At 39.6% G+C, this 14,964-nt stretch overlaps 1 protein-coding gene across 2 annotated transcripts in view; it reads left to right on the top strand.

The window, feature by feature from the left end:
- The window catches only part of SHROOM2 (shroom family member 2), a 132,439-nt gene that overhangs the window by 109,341 nt on the left and 8,134 nt on the right, over nucleotides 1-14,964 (top strand). For both annotated transcript variants that reach the window (XM_074907390.1, XM_074907381.1), the window contains 4 exons: nucleotides 3,659-4,417; nucleotides 8,059-8,610; nucleotides 9,517-9,697; nucleotides 14,040-14,312. In XM_074907390.1, the coding sequence (XP_074763491.1) occupies nucleotides 3,659-4,417; nucleotides 8,059-8,610; nucleotides 9,517-9,697; nucleotides 14,040-14,312 (1,765 nt within the window). The remainder of the gene's footprint in view (nucleotides 1-3,658; nucleotides 4,418-8,058; nucleotides 8,611-9,516; nucleotides 9,698-14,039; nucleotides 14,313-14,964) is intronic.

The raw sequence follows: 14,964 nt of genomic DNA, 5'->3' as shown, positions 1-14,964 counted from the left end.
GAAAATACTTAGTGCCATTATGGAGATAACACATTTCCACCCCCATAGTGGTAAGTGGTCCTCATGTGTTTGGGGGCTTGTGCAGAAACGCACAAGCCACAGAGCAGAGCTCCTCCTGAGCCCACCTGGCCAACAAGTGCTCAGCTTCTTGTCTCTTCGCACAGACCTCCTTGGGGGGAGCTGGGCCCTCTCCTAACTGAGAGCTTCTCGAAAATGTGGAGGACTATTTTTGGAATGAAGCAGTTTTCAGTTAGAAGCATATTTTGGGTGAGTCCTGCCATTTAGGTACAAAGGCTTCTGTACTTAAATACCAAAAGCAGGTACCGTAGAAAAGGCTCCTGTCAGCCTCCTGTACTAGACTCACCCTTACTGAATACCACTTCATATCAACAACGTAAGTCAGTTGATTACACTTCCTTTGCAGTTCAGGTTACGCAAGTGGTGTAAGTCATCTGACAGTCAGACCTGTAATGTCATTGTGTGCCAGGGATGGGGAACATGATGTGAGCTTTCCCAATTCCATTGCATCAGGAAGGCTCTCGCATTTGGGTACTCGTGGTATTGTATCATGGGGGTGGGGAAGCTTTGGTTCAAAGATAACAAGAGTTTAATGTTTTCGGTGATGACTGGTTTGTTATCTAGAATGAAAGTGGTAATTAAGTCAATTGTCATGTTTTCAGATGACTGTTCTGTCTTTCTCGCTTTGTGATGTTTGGTTATAAATGATGAGTTCCTTTCAGTGGTATGTTATCCTTGTATAAGCCTCATTTCCAAAACAGCTGTATTCTGGGGCATATTGTTACATGAACCACCAACAGATTTAAAGTAGCTTAGTGAACTTCTTGGTATTGATAATAATGTAACACCTTTGCAGGTTCTTGCCACTGTGTTCTCCTGGGGCTTGAAGCTTGCTTTCTTTTCCTCCTTTCTGAACAGTAAGCTCAAATCTCTCCAAAATAACGTGATAAGCATGTTTTGCATGAGGACCCACTCACACTGAATGTAAACTAGCCTCAGCATTGAATGTAGCCACCTTCCCCCAGACCCATTTTCTGTTGCACTGCAAAATGTTTAATTTTGTGAAAGTGGTATAAAGTATGTAATTTCGGAATTTTATCTCCATGTTTGCAAATGTAGCATCTTTAAATTTCTCTGTGCTGCGATTCTTTATTTCCTTTTACTCTATTTTGGAAGGTGACAGGACTACTGAAGCATTCATTGCTTCTGAGCCAGGGTAATATTAAACAAATCTGGTTACATGCTTTGGATAGGTAAATGTGTCAGATCAGTGGTATACTCTGTCCTGTTTGCTTCTACCAGCACACCCAATCCTGATGTGCATGTGAAGTTCAGTGTATACTTTGCAAACTGGCTGAGGTAGTGCATGTAATTTATGTCTTTGTGACAATTTGTGCCATGCCCTTTAATCTTCCGTGCACCTAAGTGCAGCTGTTACACTGTCTTATGTTATGGCTTATGTATGTGAAGATAAATAGAGACCTGAAGAATTTTTTGGCACAGGTTAACTAGAAGAAAATTGTGCTCTACATGGGTTATCCAGACAATGAAAAACACTGATTTAAATACAGTATTTCATACTCAAGACCTGCAGTCTTCATTTGGTAAATATTTCCATTAAAATTAGTGGGAACTGTTTATAGGCCAGGTTCTGCTTACATTGAACTCACTAGGGAAAACCAGATGATTTTAGAGATGCCATGTAACCAAATCTGAATAGTGTTGGTCTTTCTGGCACTGCATCATTTTACTTAACAAAACTGTCCTTCCTCTAGCGTTAAAATAAGAGTCAATAAATACTGTTTTGTAAAACAGAACTGACAGAATTTATCAGATGACTTGAAGGTGTCTGAAACAGCTGCTCTTAGTTAAGAGCAATATGAGGAGATCTGAGTTTAAACAATATTCAGCTCCTCATTCATGTTAAATTGAAAATTTATCCATTAAAATTGTATTTTAAAATTTAACAGCTCACATAAGAGAGATTTTGTATGTGGCTTCAGGAATTAAATTGTGAAAAAGCCATCTTTCGGGAATGCAATGCTATTACTGACATGTAAAAATCAGTGTGAAGTACAATTATTAAAAATCCCATACATAATGCAGTTTAATGACAATGTCCAGATTTTTTTTAGAACTTTTTCTCTTTTTTTAGAACTTTTTTCCCTTAAGTGCTAAAATATCACAGATCCAAGGACTAAAAAATAATAGTTTTTAATGTAATTTGATTGTACAGGTGTCAAAGTAGAATACACATCTAATCCAGTTGTCTTCCCACAATACTTCATTTAAAATATTTGTTTTCATTAAAATACTCATGCAGTGTGTAATTGCTCCAATTTTTTTTCTTCTTTAATTTATAATGGACTTTATTACTTACATGTTTTTATCTCAAATTTAGTTTTCATACACACTGACGTTAACTGCCTATAGACTTATTCTCAAAACTGGTACAGTAATGTTAACCTGTTTATGTTGAAAGTTCAAGTTAACATCATTTTACAAATAGGCTGGGAAAGATGCCTCTTTCACAGTCCCCTCGAAAGAAAGCTTGGGCAGTGCATGTCTACAGGATTACTATTTCAAAATACAGAGACCAGTATTGTCAGTAGCATAAATTATATTAGCAGCTCTCTGAGGCCTTTTACTTCTCTGTTAATAGCTTCTTTTCTAAGCTTACAGTGTCTTTTCAGCCTCCTTTAAGCAGAGAGCAAATCTGTCTCCTCTCGGGGCTATAGAGGTACTTTTCTTTTTTTCCTGCCTGGTTTCTTTCCCAATTTGTCTTTATCTGGTGAGCAGAAATGAACTACATGTCTTTGTGGCAAGGCACAAGCTTGGAGCTGCGAAAGCCTGTTTCCTGACTAGAGAAAGAGAGAGTGTAAAATTGGAATAAATCCAAAAATATTTCTGTTTAAGATAAGGCCTTTTTGCCCATTGTTTGTCATATGTACTGACAGGGCAAAAGAAGTTCAAGTTTAAAATAAGCCCGACTGGAAAATACTATCCTTCCTACATTTCCTTTTCTGCCTTTTTTTCAGGAGGCACTCGTTTTCCCTTTCCCGTTTTTTCAGCTTTGGAAACATTTTGTTTGCACTCATTTCATTTTTCACCAGTTACAAAAAAATTCAACCTCCAGATTCATAATTAAAGTTCACAGTATTCAATTCACATTTAAAATGACACTGAAGTGTTAGTTTTGTACATAGAGAAGAAACTTGTTTTTCACACTTTGTTACTGACTCTGAAGGAAGAAGATAATTAAATTTTAGTATTAGGATTCCTCTTCTGGAAATGGTTTTTATTTTCCACGAACATTTGCACATTTGGCTGTGCCACATATATCATCACTTGAGGTGTGCTGTGCATTTAACTACGCCATGCACGCTGCAGCGCCTGGGGTTACCCGAAGGTTGTGCCGCATCCTGTGGTGCTCCATACCCTAATTTAGCCTGACATTATGCTTTGACTCATCATGTTAGATTAGGCACATTGTGTGTGCCCGTACAGTTACCATAGATTGGAGGAGTTGGTGTTAAATGTTGAATGTGATCTCGGTGTTCAAGCTTCCTGGATCAGTGCGGTGGCCTTGCACCGAAGGAGATAAATCAGCAGCGCACTAATGATGTGTTCTTCTCTCTAGGCAAGCTGACACAGGTCCCCTGAGGGAGAACCCGCAGGAGAAGAGGGATCAGCTGGACCAGAATTTAAGCCACAAGTGGAAGGCATCTGTCAGACCTTTGCATGCGCGAGAGCCTACGGTTCTGCCTCACGAGAGCCGTGGGAGGTCTGGGACATTGCCTAGTGATTACCGATACTCTCAGGAAAACGTGAAGGAGAAGAGCAAGGATCGCAGCCTGCCTCATCTCCCCTGCTCAGAGCCACAGACTTTGAATGAGAACCACTCCTGTCCTTCCCGGGGCAAAGGAGAGGAAAACCATAGGGTAGAGCCAGCACTGCTGAACAAGAAGCGTGGACCTGTTCCTCAGAGGCCGCCACCACCTAAAAGAGATAAATACAGGCGACCAGATAATTCTGCACCGTCACTCGGCAGCTCTTCTGAATCTCTGCAGGTAGCACCCAGCCGGCCCTTTTCATCCTCGTCCCCCAGCTCCACTGAAGTATTTGCCAGTCATTCCTCTCTCTGTCAGAGTCCTGCAGCCTTCAATGGAAAACTGAAGAGTGCTAATCCACAGCAGCTCCAGCAAGCATTATCCACAGAGAATGTTTGTCAGCACTTAGAAGAAAAAACACATCTTAGGTCTGAGTCTGTATTATCTTCCAAGTATCGATACCTTCAAAAACCTGGCATGGAGACATCAAGGTCCCCTTCTCCTCAGTTTGCACCACAGAAGCTCACTGATAAACCTCCTGTGTCCTTACAGGATGAGAACCCAGCCAGGTACTAGATGTAACCTCTTTACTATTTTATTAACACTTTTTGCCCTATTAGACCTTATTTATGTTTGAGTGTTCATTTTCTTTACTAAGAGCACATCCTTTGGTTTTATTAAGCATGAACCATCCCAGCACGTTCTGAAGAGACCTGACTTGTGTGAAATTCCAGTTGGTACCATTAAAGTCCTTCAGCTGATCTGTGGTTTCTTTTAGTTAACTGACGCTGCTCAGGTGTTACAGCTGGTAGTTAATAGAAAACGAAAGGGGTGGATTCAAATGGATTTTCCACTGTAAGTCTGAGTGAAATTAGAAGATCCCTGTTGTCATTTCCCCCACCCAAGTCTGTATATGAATATGAATCAGTGTGGGGACAAAGCAGTTGCAGGAAGGGAAGCTGTATCCTTTGTGAGAACATCTGTTTCGAAAGCGCACGCAGTAAGGTACACTACCAAATCATGGCTGTTTTCATGTTGCTTTTACGATGAAACGTGGCACTCCAGGGAGTCTGGGGGGGGGGGGCGGTCTGCAGCAGTGTTTGTATTGAGAGGGACTGAAGATTCAGCAGGAGAATGTCAGTCTTTTCCCAGGCTAGATAAACTAAGAATTAGACAAACCGACTGAAATTAATTGATTGCTGTATCTGTCATATGTTGCTAACATAATACAAGGTTATTCTCTCACAAGATAACAAACTCTTCCAGGAAGCTGAGGAATCATAATTTTCATAAATGTTTTAGCACTGTAATTCATGGTTAAATAATGAAAACAAAACCTCCGAGCTGAATGAATGTAGAAATTGCTTCTCTGAGCAAAAGTGTTTGTAATAGCTGTTCTCTACTGTAATGTAGATTGTTAAAATAGACTCAATCATGCCATTTTCCAATGTGCCTTAAGACACAGCAAACATGAATTTCTTTTTTTTCTAAATATGCCTTAATATTTTTCCTCTTGTAACCAGAGGAAAAAAAAATTACGTTTCATCATGCAGTGTTTGTAACATAAAGTGATAATACAGTTTACTATGAAAAGTGCAATATATCACATGAACCCTAGCATCTATGTGCAAAGGTAGATGACAATGACTTCCTTAATGTACTGCTTTCACTTCCTTAATGTATTGCTTTATAAATAGATACTGAGGATGTGTAGAAAGCTAATTGTATTTGTCCTTCCTTTTTACTCAGCTTTAATGTTGAAATGAGCACTGAGGTGTGCCTAATTATATGCTCATATCTAAATGATAATACACTTACCCTGCAAATCTTTTGTTAACATTCAAAATTCTTAAGCCCAGATAGCTCTTGTTTATGCACAATGTGTTGTCCTCGGTTAATAATTATATTACTTAATAAAACAGGTATGGCAAGAAAGGAAAGACATGTGAGCCATACCTCTGAACCTTCTATATGTTATTTATTTCATATAAGTACAATATCTTAATATGCAATTAATTAGATTTGGCTTATTACTTTTGTTGGCTCCCTGCATATGAGCTTTTGAACATGCCAGTTTGCATGCCGTGGGCAGCCAATGTTTGATGATATCAGCATCAACAGGATATCAACAGGATAAACTGAGTGAGTGCACAGGGTTTCCTGCAGTGTTTTAGGTAGAACAATGTAGTATGGGGAGATATTGGTGGTATGCAGGACCCAGCTATTTCCAAAGACGACTGTTCAGCAATAATAAAGATGAAAAGAGTGCATCAGTAGATAGCCAGTAAATATACACTCAGGTCAAGGAGTGACTGTGCTTATGGTTGGAGTAAAGCTTCATAATGGCCACAAGCAGAGTTGCTGCAGATCAAAATTTGATGCCACCGTTACACAAATGGAAAACCTTCCAAAATCAGGAGGATAGTGATTGCAGAAACAGAACTTCTGAAGCACCTGGTGTTGAACTGTCTTTGCTCTGATGGAAATCAGTTGACTTGATGATGCCCAAAGTATCTAGAAAATCCTTTACTAAGCTGAGAGGAATGTACTCAGAGTCTCAAAACAGATGCTGGGTATTTTAGGTGAAGAGTTGCAGTCATCTCACTTCTTCCAGTTGTCCTCCACACACTTACGCATGCTTCTTGTATTACACCAAATTCGAAAATGTGTACCTCTTCTCAGTCTGGAGGAGTGCAAAAGGTGTGGGCTTTATTTAAAAACAAACAAAAGAAAAGGTCAGTGGCAGGCCTCTGCCCATGTCTGCAGGCAGGGAGCTGGGGCTGAGTGGTGGACACAAGAGCAAGCTCTTTAAAATGACAGTTGCCTTGAATGAAAACACCCTGACCGAATGGGAGTAGTAGGAGTGTTCAGCATGGGCTGGAAAACCTGCCCCAGAAGTTGGATCAGTATGCCATAGCATGTCCACAAAGCACTTGGAAGTAAATACCTACTGGGAGGTTGCATATTTGTTCAGAAGCAAATATACCTTTAAAATATACGATACAACTTCTGAAAAATACAAAGTCAGATTTTGCTATTCCCTACAAAAGAAAAGTACAGCACAATAATGTTTATTTTTAAGGAAAGTGACACACCCACACTTAGAGGAAAAAGAGCTGTAGTATGTCTTGGTCACTTATCTGAAAGGCTGCAAGCTACCCAGCCAGATGAAAACAGATATTTTAGCTAGTAGGCAATGTTCCTTTCCTTGCTGTAGAGCTTCCAAACCCACATTATGACAATAATTTTAAATTTTCTGCAAACTCAAAACCACCAAACTAGACTTCAGTTTCTTACATGGTTTTACATACAGTACAGATGTTTCAGTAATGTTATTTAACATGTTATTGTCCAATTTAAAAATCTTAAATTAGCCTCCTCTTTAAATAGCTTGACTTAACTGAATGTCCAAGGTGGCCCTTTGTGCTATGCAGTACAGAATTTTTGCTATAAGCTTTCCTTAAAAGGAGCATCAGAATTGTGTGTTACCCTCTTCAGTGGCTACTTTTTCTTCTTTAAGAGCAAACTAGGATACTATGGTGAGATCTGTTTATTAAACTTCTGTATCTTGTGTGAAATTTTACAGATACAGATTATTCTTTTTTAAATCATGTACTCAAGTTTTGAATGATTTCCAGGTTTTCCATGTGTGATTATTTGTTATTCTTGTAGCTCAGCAAAGGCCTAGCCTGCAGGATGCTTCCATCTGGTTTGTTGTCTCTTCCCTTGGAAGACCTGGGAATTGATGTGAGGGCATCACAAACTCCCCAGGCATCTAAGCCGCCTGTCAGGCCAAAAACTGAGGCACTGTTGGATCTGTGTGAGGCAATGAGGTTGAGCTTGAGGCGTGTTTTCCTCCATATGTGTGGCAACAAAGGGATAAAAGACAGTTTGGCATCACTGTCTCAAATCTGGGGCCTGGCTGCTGAGATTGGACCCTCACATTCATGGAAACAAACAGAAGGCCTGTACCATCAGTATTGTGCAAGGCTGATATAGGATTACTTACAAATGACTAATACTATTTAAAATGTGTAGGCAGAAGAGAAAACATGTAGATTTAGGGTTTGAGATACAGTGCAAGGCACATTCCATTACCTAGATCTCTTATCTACTTTTTTTCATATTTGGGCTTCCCCTCTGATTTGCAGAAAAGCATTGAGATGTAGGGTTCATCCATTTCTAAAGATGAATTTTCCTTATTTTCCAGAATTGAAAGGGTTATAGACAACAATACTACAGTGAAAATGGTTCCCATCAAGATAGTTCATTCTGAGAGCAGCGCAGAGAAGGAGAGTCGGCAAAGTCTTGTCAGTACTATGGAGCCACCTGCTTTACCCAGTGGTTTGGAAAAGGACCAAATTAAAACACTCAGCACTTCTGAGCAATCCTATTCACGATTCTGTGCATACACCAGGCAAGGTATAGAGCCAGAGCCAGAAGCCAGAACCAAACCAGCTGACCCTCAACCAGCTGAAGAACCAGGGAGCAACTTGAAGGACAGCAGTGCTGCCACACCAGCAGTCAGCTATGTAAAGGCCAAAGAGAAGACCTTTGAAGACTGGAAGTCAGAGGAACTAGCCAGAGAGATTGTGGGAAGAGATAAATCTCTAGCAGACATACTAGATCCTAATGTGAAAATAAAAACAACAATGGATCTGATGGTTGGTATATTCCCTAAAGATGAACACCTCCTAGAAGAAGCTCAGCAACGCAGGAAGCTTCTGCCAAAAGTTCCTTCTCCAAAAATTTCAGAAGAGAAGTGAGTATTACTTTCTGTAGGCCAGTGGTTCGTTGTTCGCTGCTATCTCAAGTGTGTCAGTTTTCGGAGGGGACTGAAAGTGAGGCTCTTCCGACTGTTGAGGTTTGAGGCATTTCTAAGACTTTTCTGTTAGAATATTACTCAAGCATAATGCTGCCTCAATGCCATTAATGACAGAAAAAGAACAGTGTTACACAATACGAAAAGTTTCCCAAGACCTGTTTGAAAACTATTTGTGTGAGAACTTAAGGAATAATTAACTTCTCCCATTTCATAGTGGCTAAATATTTTATCCAGTCTAGTAACTGGATAGAGAAGGAACAATATTTTGGCCTTTTTTATGTAATGAAAATTTACAAAGACAACTTGAAGTGGGTATGAGATGTTTCCTGGAAGTGAATGAGAACAAAGATTTAAATTCCATTAAATTACATACATGTTGATGTTCTGTGGGTCTTTTATTTTCTTGTTATGAATTATCAAATTAAGTTTTAGCCTTCTTGAGAAGTTCGTGTGTAATTCCATAACCAAAAAGATAAATACTTACATTGTGGTATCTCACATTTGGTAGTCTGAAAGGATACCCTCAATGACACTGAGGTCTTTGTACTACGTAATAAAATGTAACTTTACATTTTGTTTCCAGATGAGGTATCTTAGGCCTGTTTTGCTCATTGTAATGGTGAGAGGTCTTCTGCACTATTTCAGCTTTAGCTTTTGGTGGGCATGTACTGAATTCATACAAATTTTTTTTACAACCAGTATTTATTTACCCTATTTATAAAGGTAATGGCTTTCTGTTGAACCCCCTGCTTACTTGGTGAAATGATGGCTCTAAAAGATTGTCCTTTCTTTTCAGTGATTAGGGTGTCAAGGCAGTTAATGAAAGTTTTGACTTTTTACTAGGAAAGAGGAGCAGAGCGTGCCGTCTGCCATCTCCCTGACAACCAATTCCACTTACTACAGCACATCTGCACCAAAGGCAGAGCTGCTGATTAAAATGAAGGACATGCAGGAGCAGCAGCAACAGCAGCAAAGCGAGGATGATTCTGAAGATGAGCTGGATCATGACTTGTCAGAAAAGAAGGTAAAAGACATTTCTGATAGTATAATGGAAGGATCTTGTTTGCATGCATTTCATTAACTGTGAATTTGCCAAGCAAACACTCCTAAATAAAAGGCCTTCTAGATGTAGGGGATCACTTGGAAAATCAGCTTGGGGTGTTTGGTTTCTTGGGGGGGGGGGGGCAGGGGGGGCAGGAGGGGCAGCATTAAGTGTCCAACTGTGAATTTAGAAATTTGATCTTAGGTGCTTTTTACAGCTCAATGAATGGTTTGGAAGGTCCAAAGGGAAGATGTTTTAGGGAGGTTATTTTCAAATACTATTTTCCATTTGAAAAATTATTTGGGAGATAGCTAATTGGCTTGGTGGATTCAGTGGAAGTTACTCATCACAAGGGAGGCAGTCTTCTCCAGTCTTGTTCATCCCCATCCTTCAGTGTTTTATTTCTGATCAGAGGTCAACATAATGGTATTAAATGGTATTAATAAATATCATTTATAAAGGTATTAAATTATAAAGATATTAAATTGGTGATATAATGACACTTCTGTGGTTTGAGAAAATGTCCTATGTTAAAATCATCACACTCATCTCATTAGCGATTTGGCACAAAATATTTTAATCATAGTTCCTAGTAGGTTAAGCTAGAGGAAATGGTCTGTTTGATCAATTAAAGTGATGTAGTTCAACTCTTTACCTAAGCCAGTAATGCAGAGGTACGCAAATCTTTTCTGTTAAAGTCAGCTCTCTGCTTAATAATCAGCTGCCAGAGTGCATTTGGTAATTCACTCCCAAATAAATGTCTTTTAGTTAAATATTAGGAATATATTTAGTCACTAAGATGCCACTGCATTTGAAGGAGCTGTAGTGTTTTCTGTTACCACTCTGGCCTTTTTTAATCTCCCTCAACCTTCCCTCCCTCCCTCTGCCCCCACTACATCACAGTGCAGTACAGCATGCACTGCCGGGGGTTTTGGGTCGTTGCAGCGCTAGAGTTACCCTTACCCTCTATCCAGATAGTCACTGAAACCAACAGCTGTACTACTTAGACAAATTAAGGATTTCACTGCATTTTGAGTAATTTGGTTTTATCTGGTGCCACACGTGATGGTCACATTCATCATTTTTGCTAGAATTAGTTTCCTTCTCATTAATTATGGATTATATGTACGGAGGGGGTGTTAAAATGAAACCTTCATTATTTGCGCACAAACTAAATACTAAAATTTTGATAAGCAAAATTGCCATTTATTTGTCTTGGTGTCTGTTAACAGGAAAGTCATGTTCACCCTTTATATACTCCTCCCTCCATTCCCCCAGCTCCAGCATACACCACTAATCATATGAGATAAGAAGTATTTCATGAAGAGCTTTTAGCAGAGATCCCCCATCTTCTTCTCAGAATATACATACTGTTGTAGCCACGCACACAGAGCTGCTTGCTTCTCTCCCTGCTCCTCCAGATGTGGTAGGATGCAAGCACTCAGTTCAGTGGGCTTTCATCTTGGATCTTGTCAGAAAACATATAAAACTCATAAGTGGGTCAAGGCGTCTTTATAAAACAGCCAGAATATATAACTTGGCCCAGCTTCACATATTTGGCAACAGTTTAACAAGGATCATTAAGGAACTGAACACTTTAATAGCACACTTTACGATGTCAATTATTTTAGAGGAGGCATACGCCCAGAACCTGTTCCTTGATTCCTAGAAAATGGTCAGTTCTGTTACGAGATATCTTAATTGCAGTCCACTGTGGAATGATTGTAATATTTGTCATTCACTGCTCTGCAAACCAGAAATGTGTGGTGCTTTTTAAATTTTGAAATAAGTATATGAAATTCCTATAGAGTCTTTTTTTTTTTTTTTTTTTTTTTTAATTTGAGACAATCCATGTATTCTCAGCTAGCAGGAATGGAATGTATGTGTCTTGTGTACTGAGTTTAATGAAGGTTTACCGCAATTATAAAATACCAAACTGATGTTGAAGATACTACAAGAGTGGTTTTGTAGTAAGGAAAAAATCTGTATGTGGCTGAATAGGAAGTGTCCCCTTTGCCTTTAGAAAAGTTTCAGCAGCTCCCCAAGAGTGTAAAAATAACGGAAGAACTCCAAGTTTCTTCTGCTTTTAGACCTGAACTTGATGTGAAATGGAGTGGTGAGCTGAGATCGGAGTAATTTATGCAAATCAAGCCAAGCAGTGAACCACCTGAGCAGCACTTTGCTGAGCTACTTGCTGTGTTGCTGGTCAGATCAGCAAGAATTGCTGGAGAAAGTTGAGGTTTTATTGGTTTCTTGTTTACTGGTATAGAATTCATAGCTATAAATTATTCATCTGCCTGTTTCAAGGTGTGATTGGAGCTCTTCTAGCTCAGTGGATACCAAACGTAATACAGATTTTCTGCTGGTTAACAAAAGCATGTAGTGAGCCCACAGTTGCTGCATTCGAAGGCTGCTTCATCGGGGTAGGAAGCAATCAGTAATCACAATCTAATTCTTAATAGATAGGGCAGTCTTAAAGAGAGACAAGTACTTAATGGCCTCCTCACCTGCAAAAGCAGCCTTTTAGAGACATCTAAATAGGATACCGGAGTGGTAAACGTTGTGCATACGTAAGGCTTTTTTTCATTAGAGGAAGTAGCAGCACAGCTGCAGAAGCTAAAAACTCAAGACTAACATAGAGCACAGCAGTATCCTGTTGTGTTTTGGATGGTAAAACAGCAGTGTTGTGCATGTGCATGTCATCTAAGAGAAATGAGAGCATAGCACTGTGACCTACATAATCCAAATCAAACTGCATTTATTTGCATTGAGAGAAGGGGAAAAAAAATCAAATCCTGCAGATTAATCAGTCAGTAAAGCAGGCATCTGTAGAACTGCTTACTACCTTAATCTTTTGGGCACCCAGACTAACAGATAACCCAAATCCAGATTAACCTGGCCTGAGTATATTAAATCAAAAAGGAGAAAACCAGCACGGGTAATCCATGTGTTGAATTTCTACTTTCAAAGAGGCTGTTAAATTTTCAGGGTGTAGTTGCTTTCTGTTAAGATGGGAGACTTTTTTCTTGTTCCCAAAATAAATTGGCAGTCACTGTTTGGTGGTATCTGAGAGCAGTAGCTGCTATCAGTGTCTTTCTCAGTAATCATGAAGGCTTGTAATCAGATTTGCATTTAGAAAGCAAAGTTTCTAGAGAATGTCATGAGTAATTAAAAAAAAAAAAAGGGAAGCAGTATTATGAAATAATGACTATTCTAGAGGATGTAATCTTCTTTCAGAAATTGCTCTGAGGTGTGTGTGTTTAGAGAATGCTTTGGGAATTTTTCATACCTGAAATTAGCTGAATACTAAATAGGCATCTGCATTTAAATGAATTAGGCATTTTTAGGGTGTGATTCATCTCATGTTAGGGTAAATGACTGACTAGCTGAACTGACTTCCACCCCTTGTGCACAACTGAAAGCTAATGGACACTTAAGAAACAAAACCTCTTGCCCAAACACAGGGAGGTAGCTGGGCAGCACAGATGGAACACAGGTCACTGAGGGAGGAGATCTGGGTCCTTGGTCTGTCTCTGCTGGTGATGCACCTGACATGCTTTTTCTAAACCAGGGCATGTGCATCTCAGTCAGTGGGGGATTATAAAGAAGCCCTGACAAACTGCAGATGAGGTGGTATCTTCTGCTGGCATAGGATGCTGGTTTGGTCCTTTGGCAGAGCTACTTCACACAGCTTCGCACAGAGCTGGTTTGTACAACATAGAAGTAGATTTTGTTCACTGTTCTGTGCCACAGGGATTGTGATTTCCCTACAGAAATGTTGTAAGGCACAGTTAATGTTAAGGTTTTCTGAGAGTGGAAAGAGTGCTATTGGAGGGATGCTAATATTATGCAGAAAGGAAGAAAAATCTAGACAGTGCCCTAGTTTTAACTGTGTCATGTGGAAAGCATGGGATTTTTTTCCTGGTACTAAGTGTAGCTCTTCAGAAAAGTAGTATGAACCTGATATTTAGAGAGAAAAGGATGCACTGTACTTTATGCCATTCCATAGCATGCTCTTAGGCTGTTCAAAGAAGAAGCAGGAATGCTTGCTGGGAGGGTGGAAGTCCTTCATCTTTTGCCACAAAGGCAAATTGCTTCAACACAGGTCTCAAGCAGAGCATCATAGACCTACATTCTAAACATTTGAATCCAGAGGTGTAGACCTTAGACACATATTTAGACATATATTTATTTGTAATGCACTCATTGTCAAAGCCACATGGGAGTTTCAACATAAAAAAATGCTGGATTTCCGACATGACTTTCAGAAGTGGGGGAAAATGCAGAAGTGCTAATAAGTTCTCATCCCCTTTACTTTCCACAGCAAGAACTTATTGACAGCATTAGTAGGAAGCTGCAGGTGCTGAGGGAAGCACGGGAGACACTTCTGGAAGACATCCAAGCAAACAATATACTGGGGGAGGAGGTAGAGGCCATTGTGAAAGAAGTCTGCAAACCAAATGAGTTCGACAAATTCAAGATGTTTATCGGCGACCTTGACAAAGTGGTGAACCTCCTGCTGTCCCTGTCAGGTCGTCTGGCCCGGGTAGAAAATGCTCTTAATAACCTGGATGAAAACACCTCTCCGGAAGAACGGGTGAGAAAGGCCATTAATCATATCATTGCATTTAGTACACCTGGTGTGGGGGTTTTTGCTTGGTTTTGTTTATCTAAATTGCATACCTCAAGATAAGGGATAGTGAGTGGATAAATCTCATAATGCCATTTTCTTTAGATTTCCTAAAACTTTTCTCTTTGCCTTGCTTTTGCTTGGAATACTAAAACTACAGTTGGCTTGCTGAGGAAAAAGTGGTGTTTTGGGGTACAACATACTAGAAAACAGACTTCTTAGCAAAAGTTTAGAGGAAGAGGGGAACTACTGATAAGAGCATAAAAAGGAGGCAAACAAAATTATTCTAACAATTCAGGATGGGAAGAGGAGTGTTACTTGGTGCTGTAATACAGAAAGTTTATCAACTTCTTTATACTCAGCAAGGATCTTGATAAAAATCTGTAAGGTTGTTACAAAGAAAATGTTTTTCTTTTACTACAGTTTCCTTCACAGTGCCCAGCAAGGAACAAGAGCAAGAAATGACAGAAGAACAAGTCTTAAAAAAAAAAAAAAAAAAAAAGGGTGGGGGGCAGAGGCAGGGGTGGCAGGAGGGGGAGGCATTGGAAAAAGAATTTTTCAATAGAAAAGATGTTTTACCCAAGCAGAATAGGCCAGTAGTGATGTGGAGGAATCCCAA

This window comes from Athene noctua, chromosome 1, assembly GCF_965140245.1.
Source record: "Athene noctua chromosome 1, bAthNoc1.hap1.1, whole genome shotgun sequence".
Taxonomy (NCBI): domain Eukaryota; kingdom Metazoa; phylum Chordata; class Aves; order Strigiformes; family Strigidae; genus Athene; species Athene noctua.
This window is presented reverse-complemented; position numbering and strand designations above follow the sequence as displayed.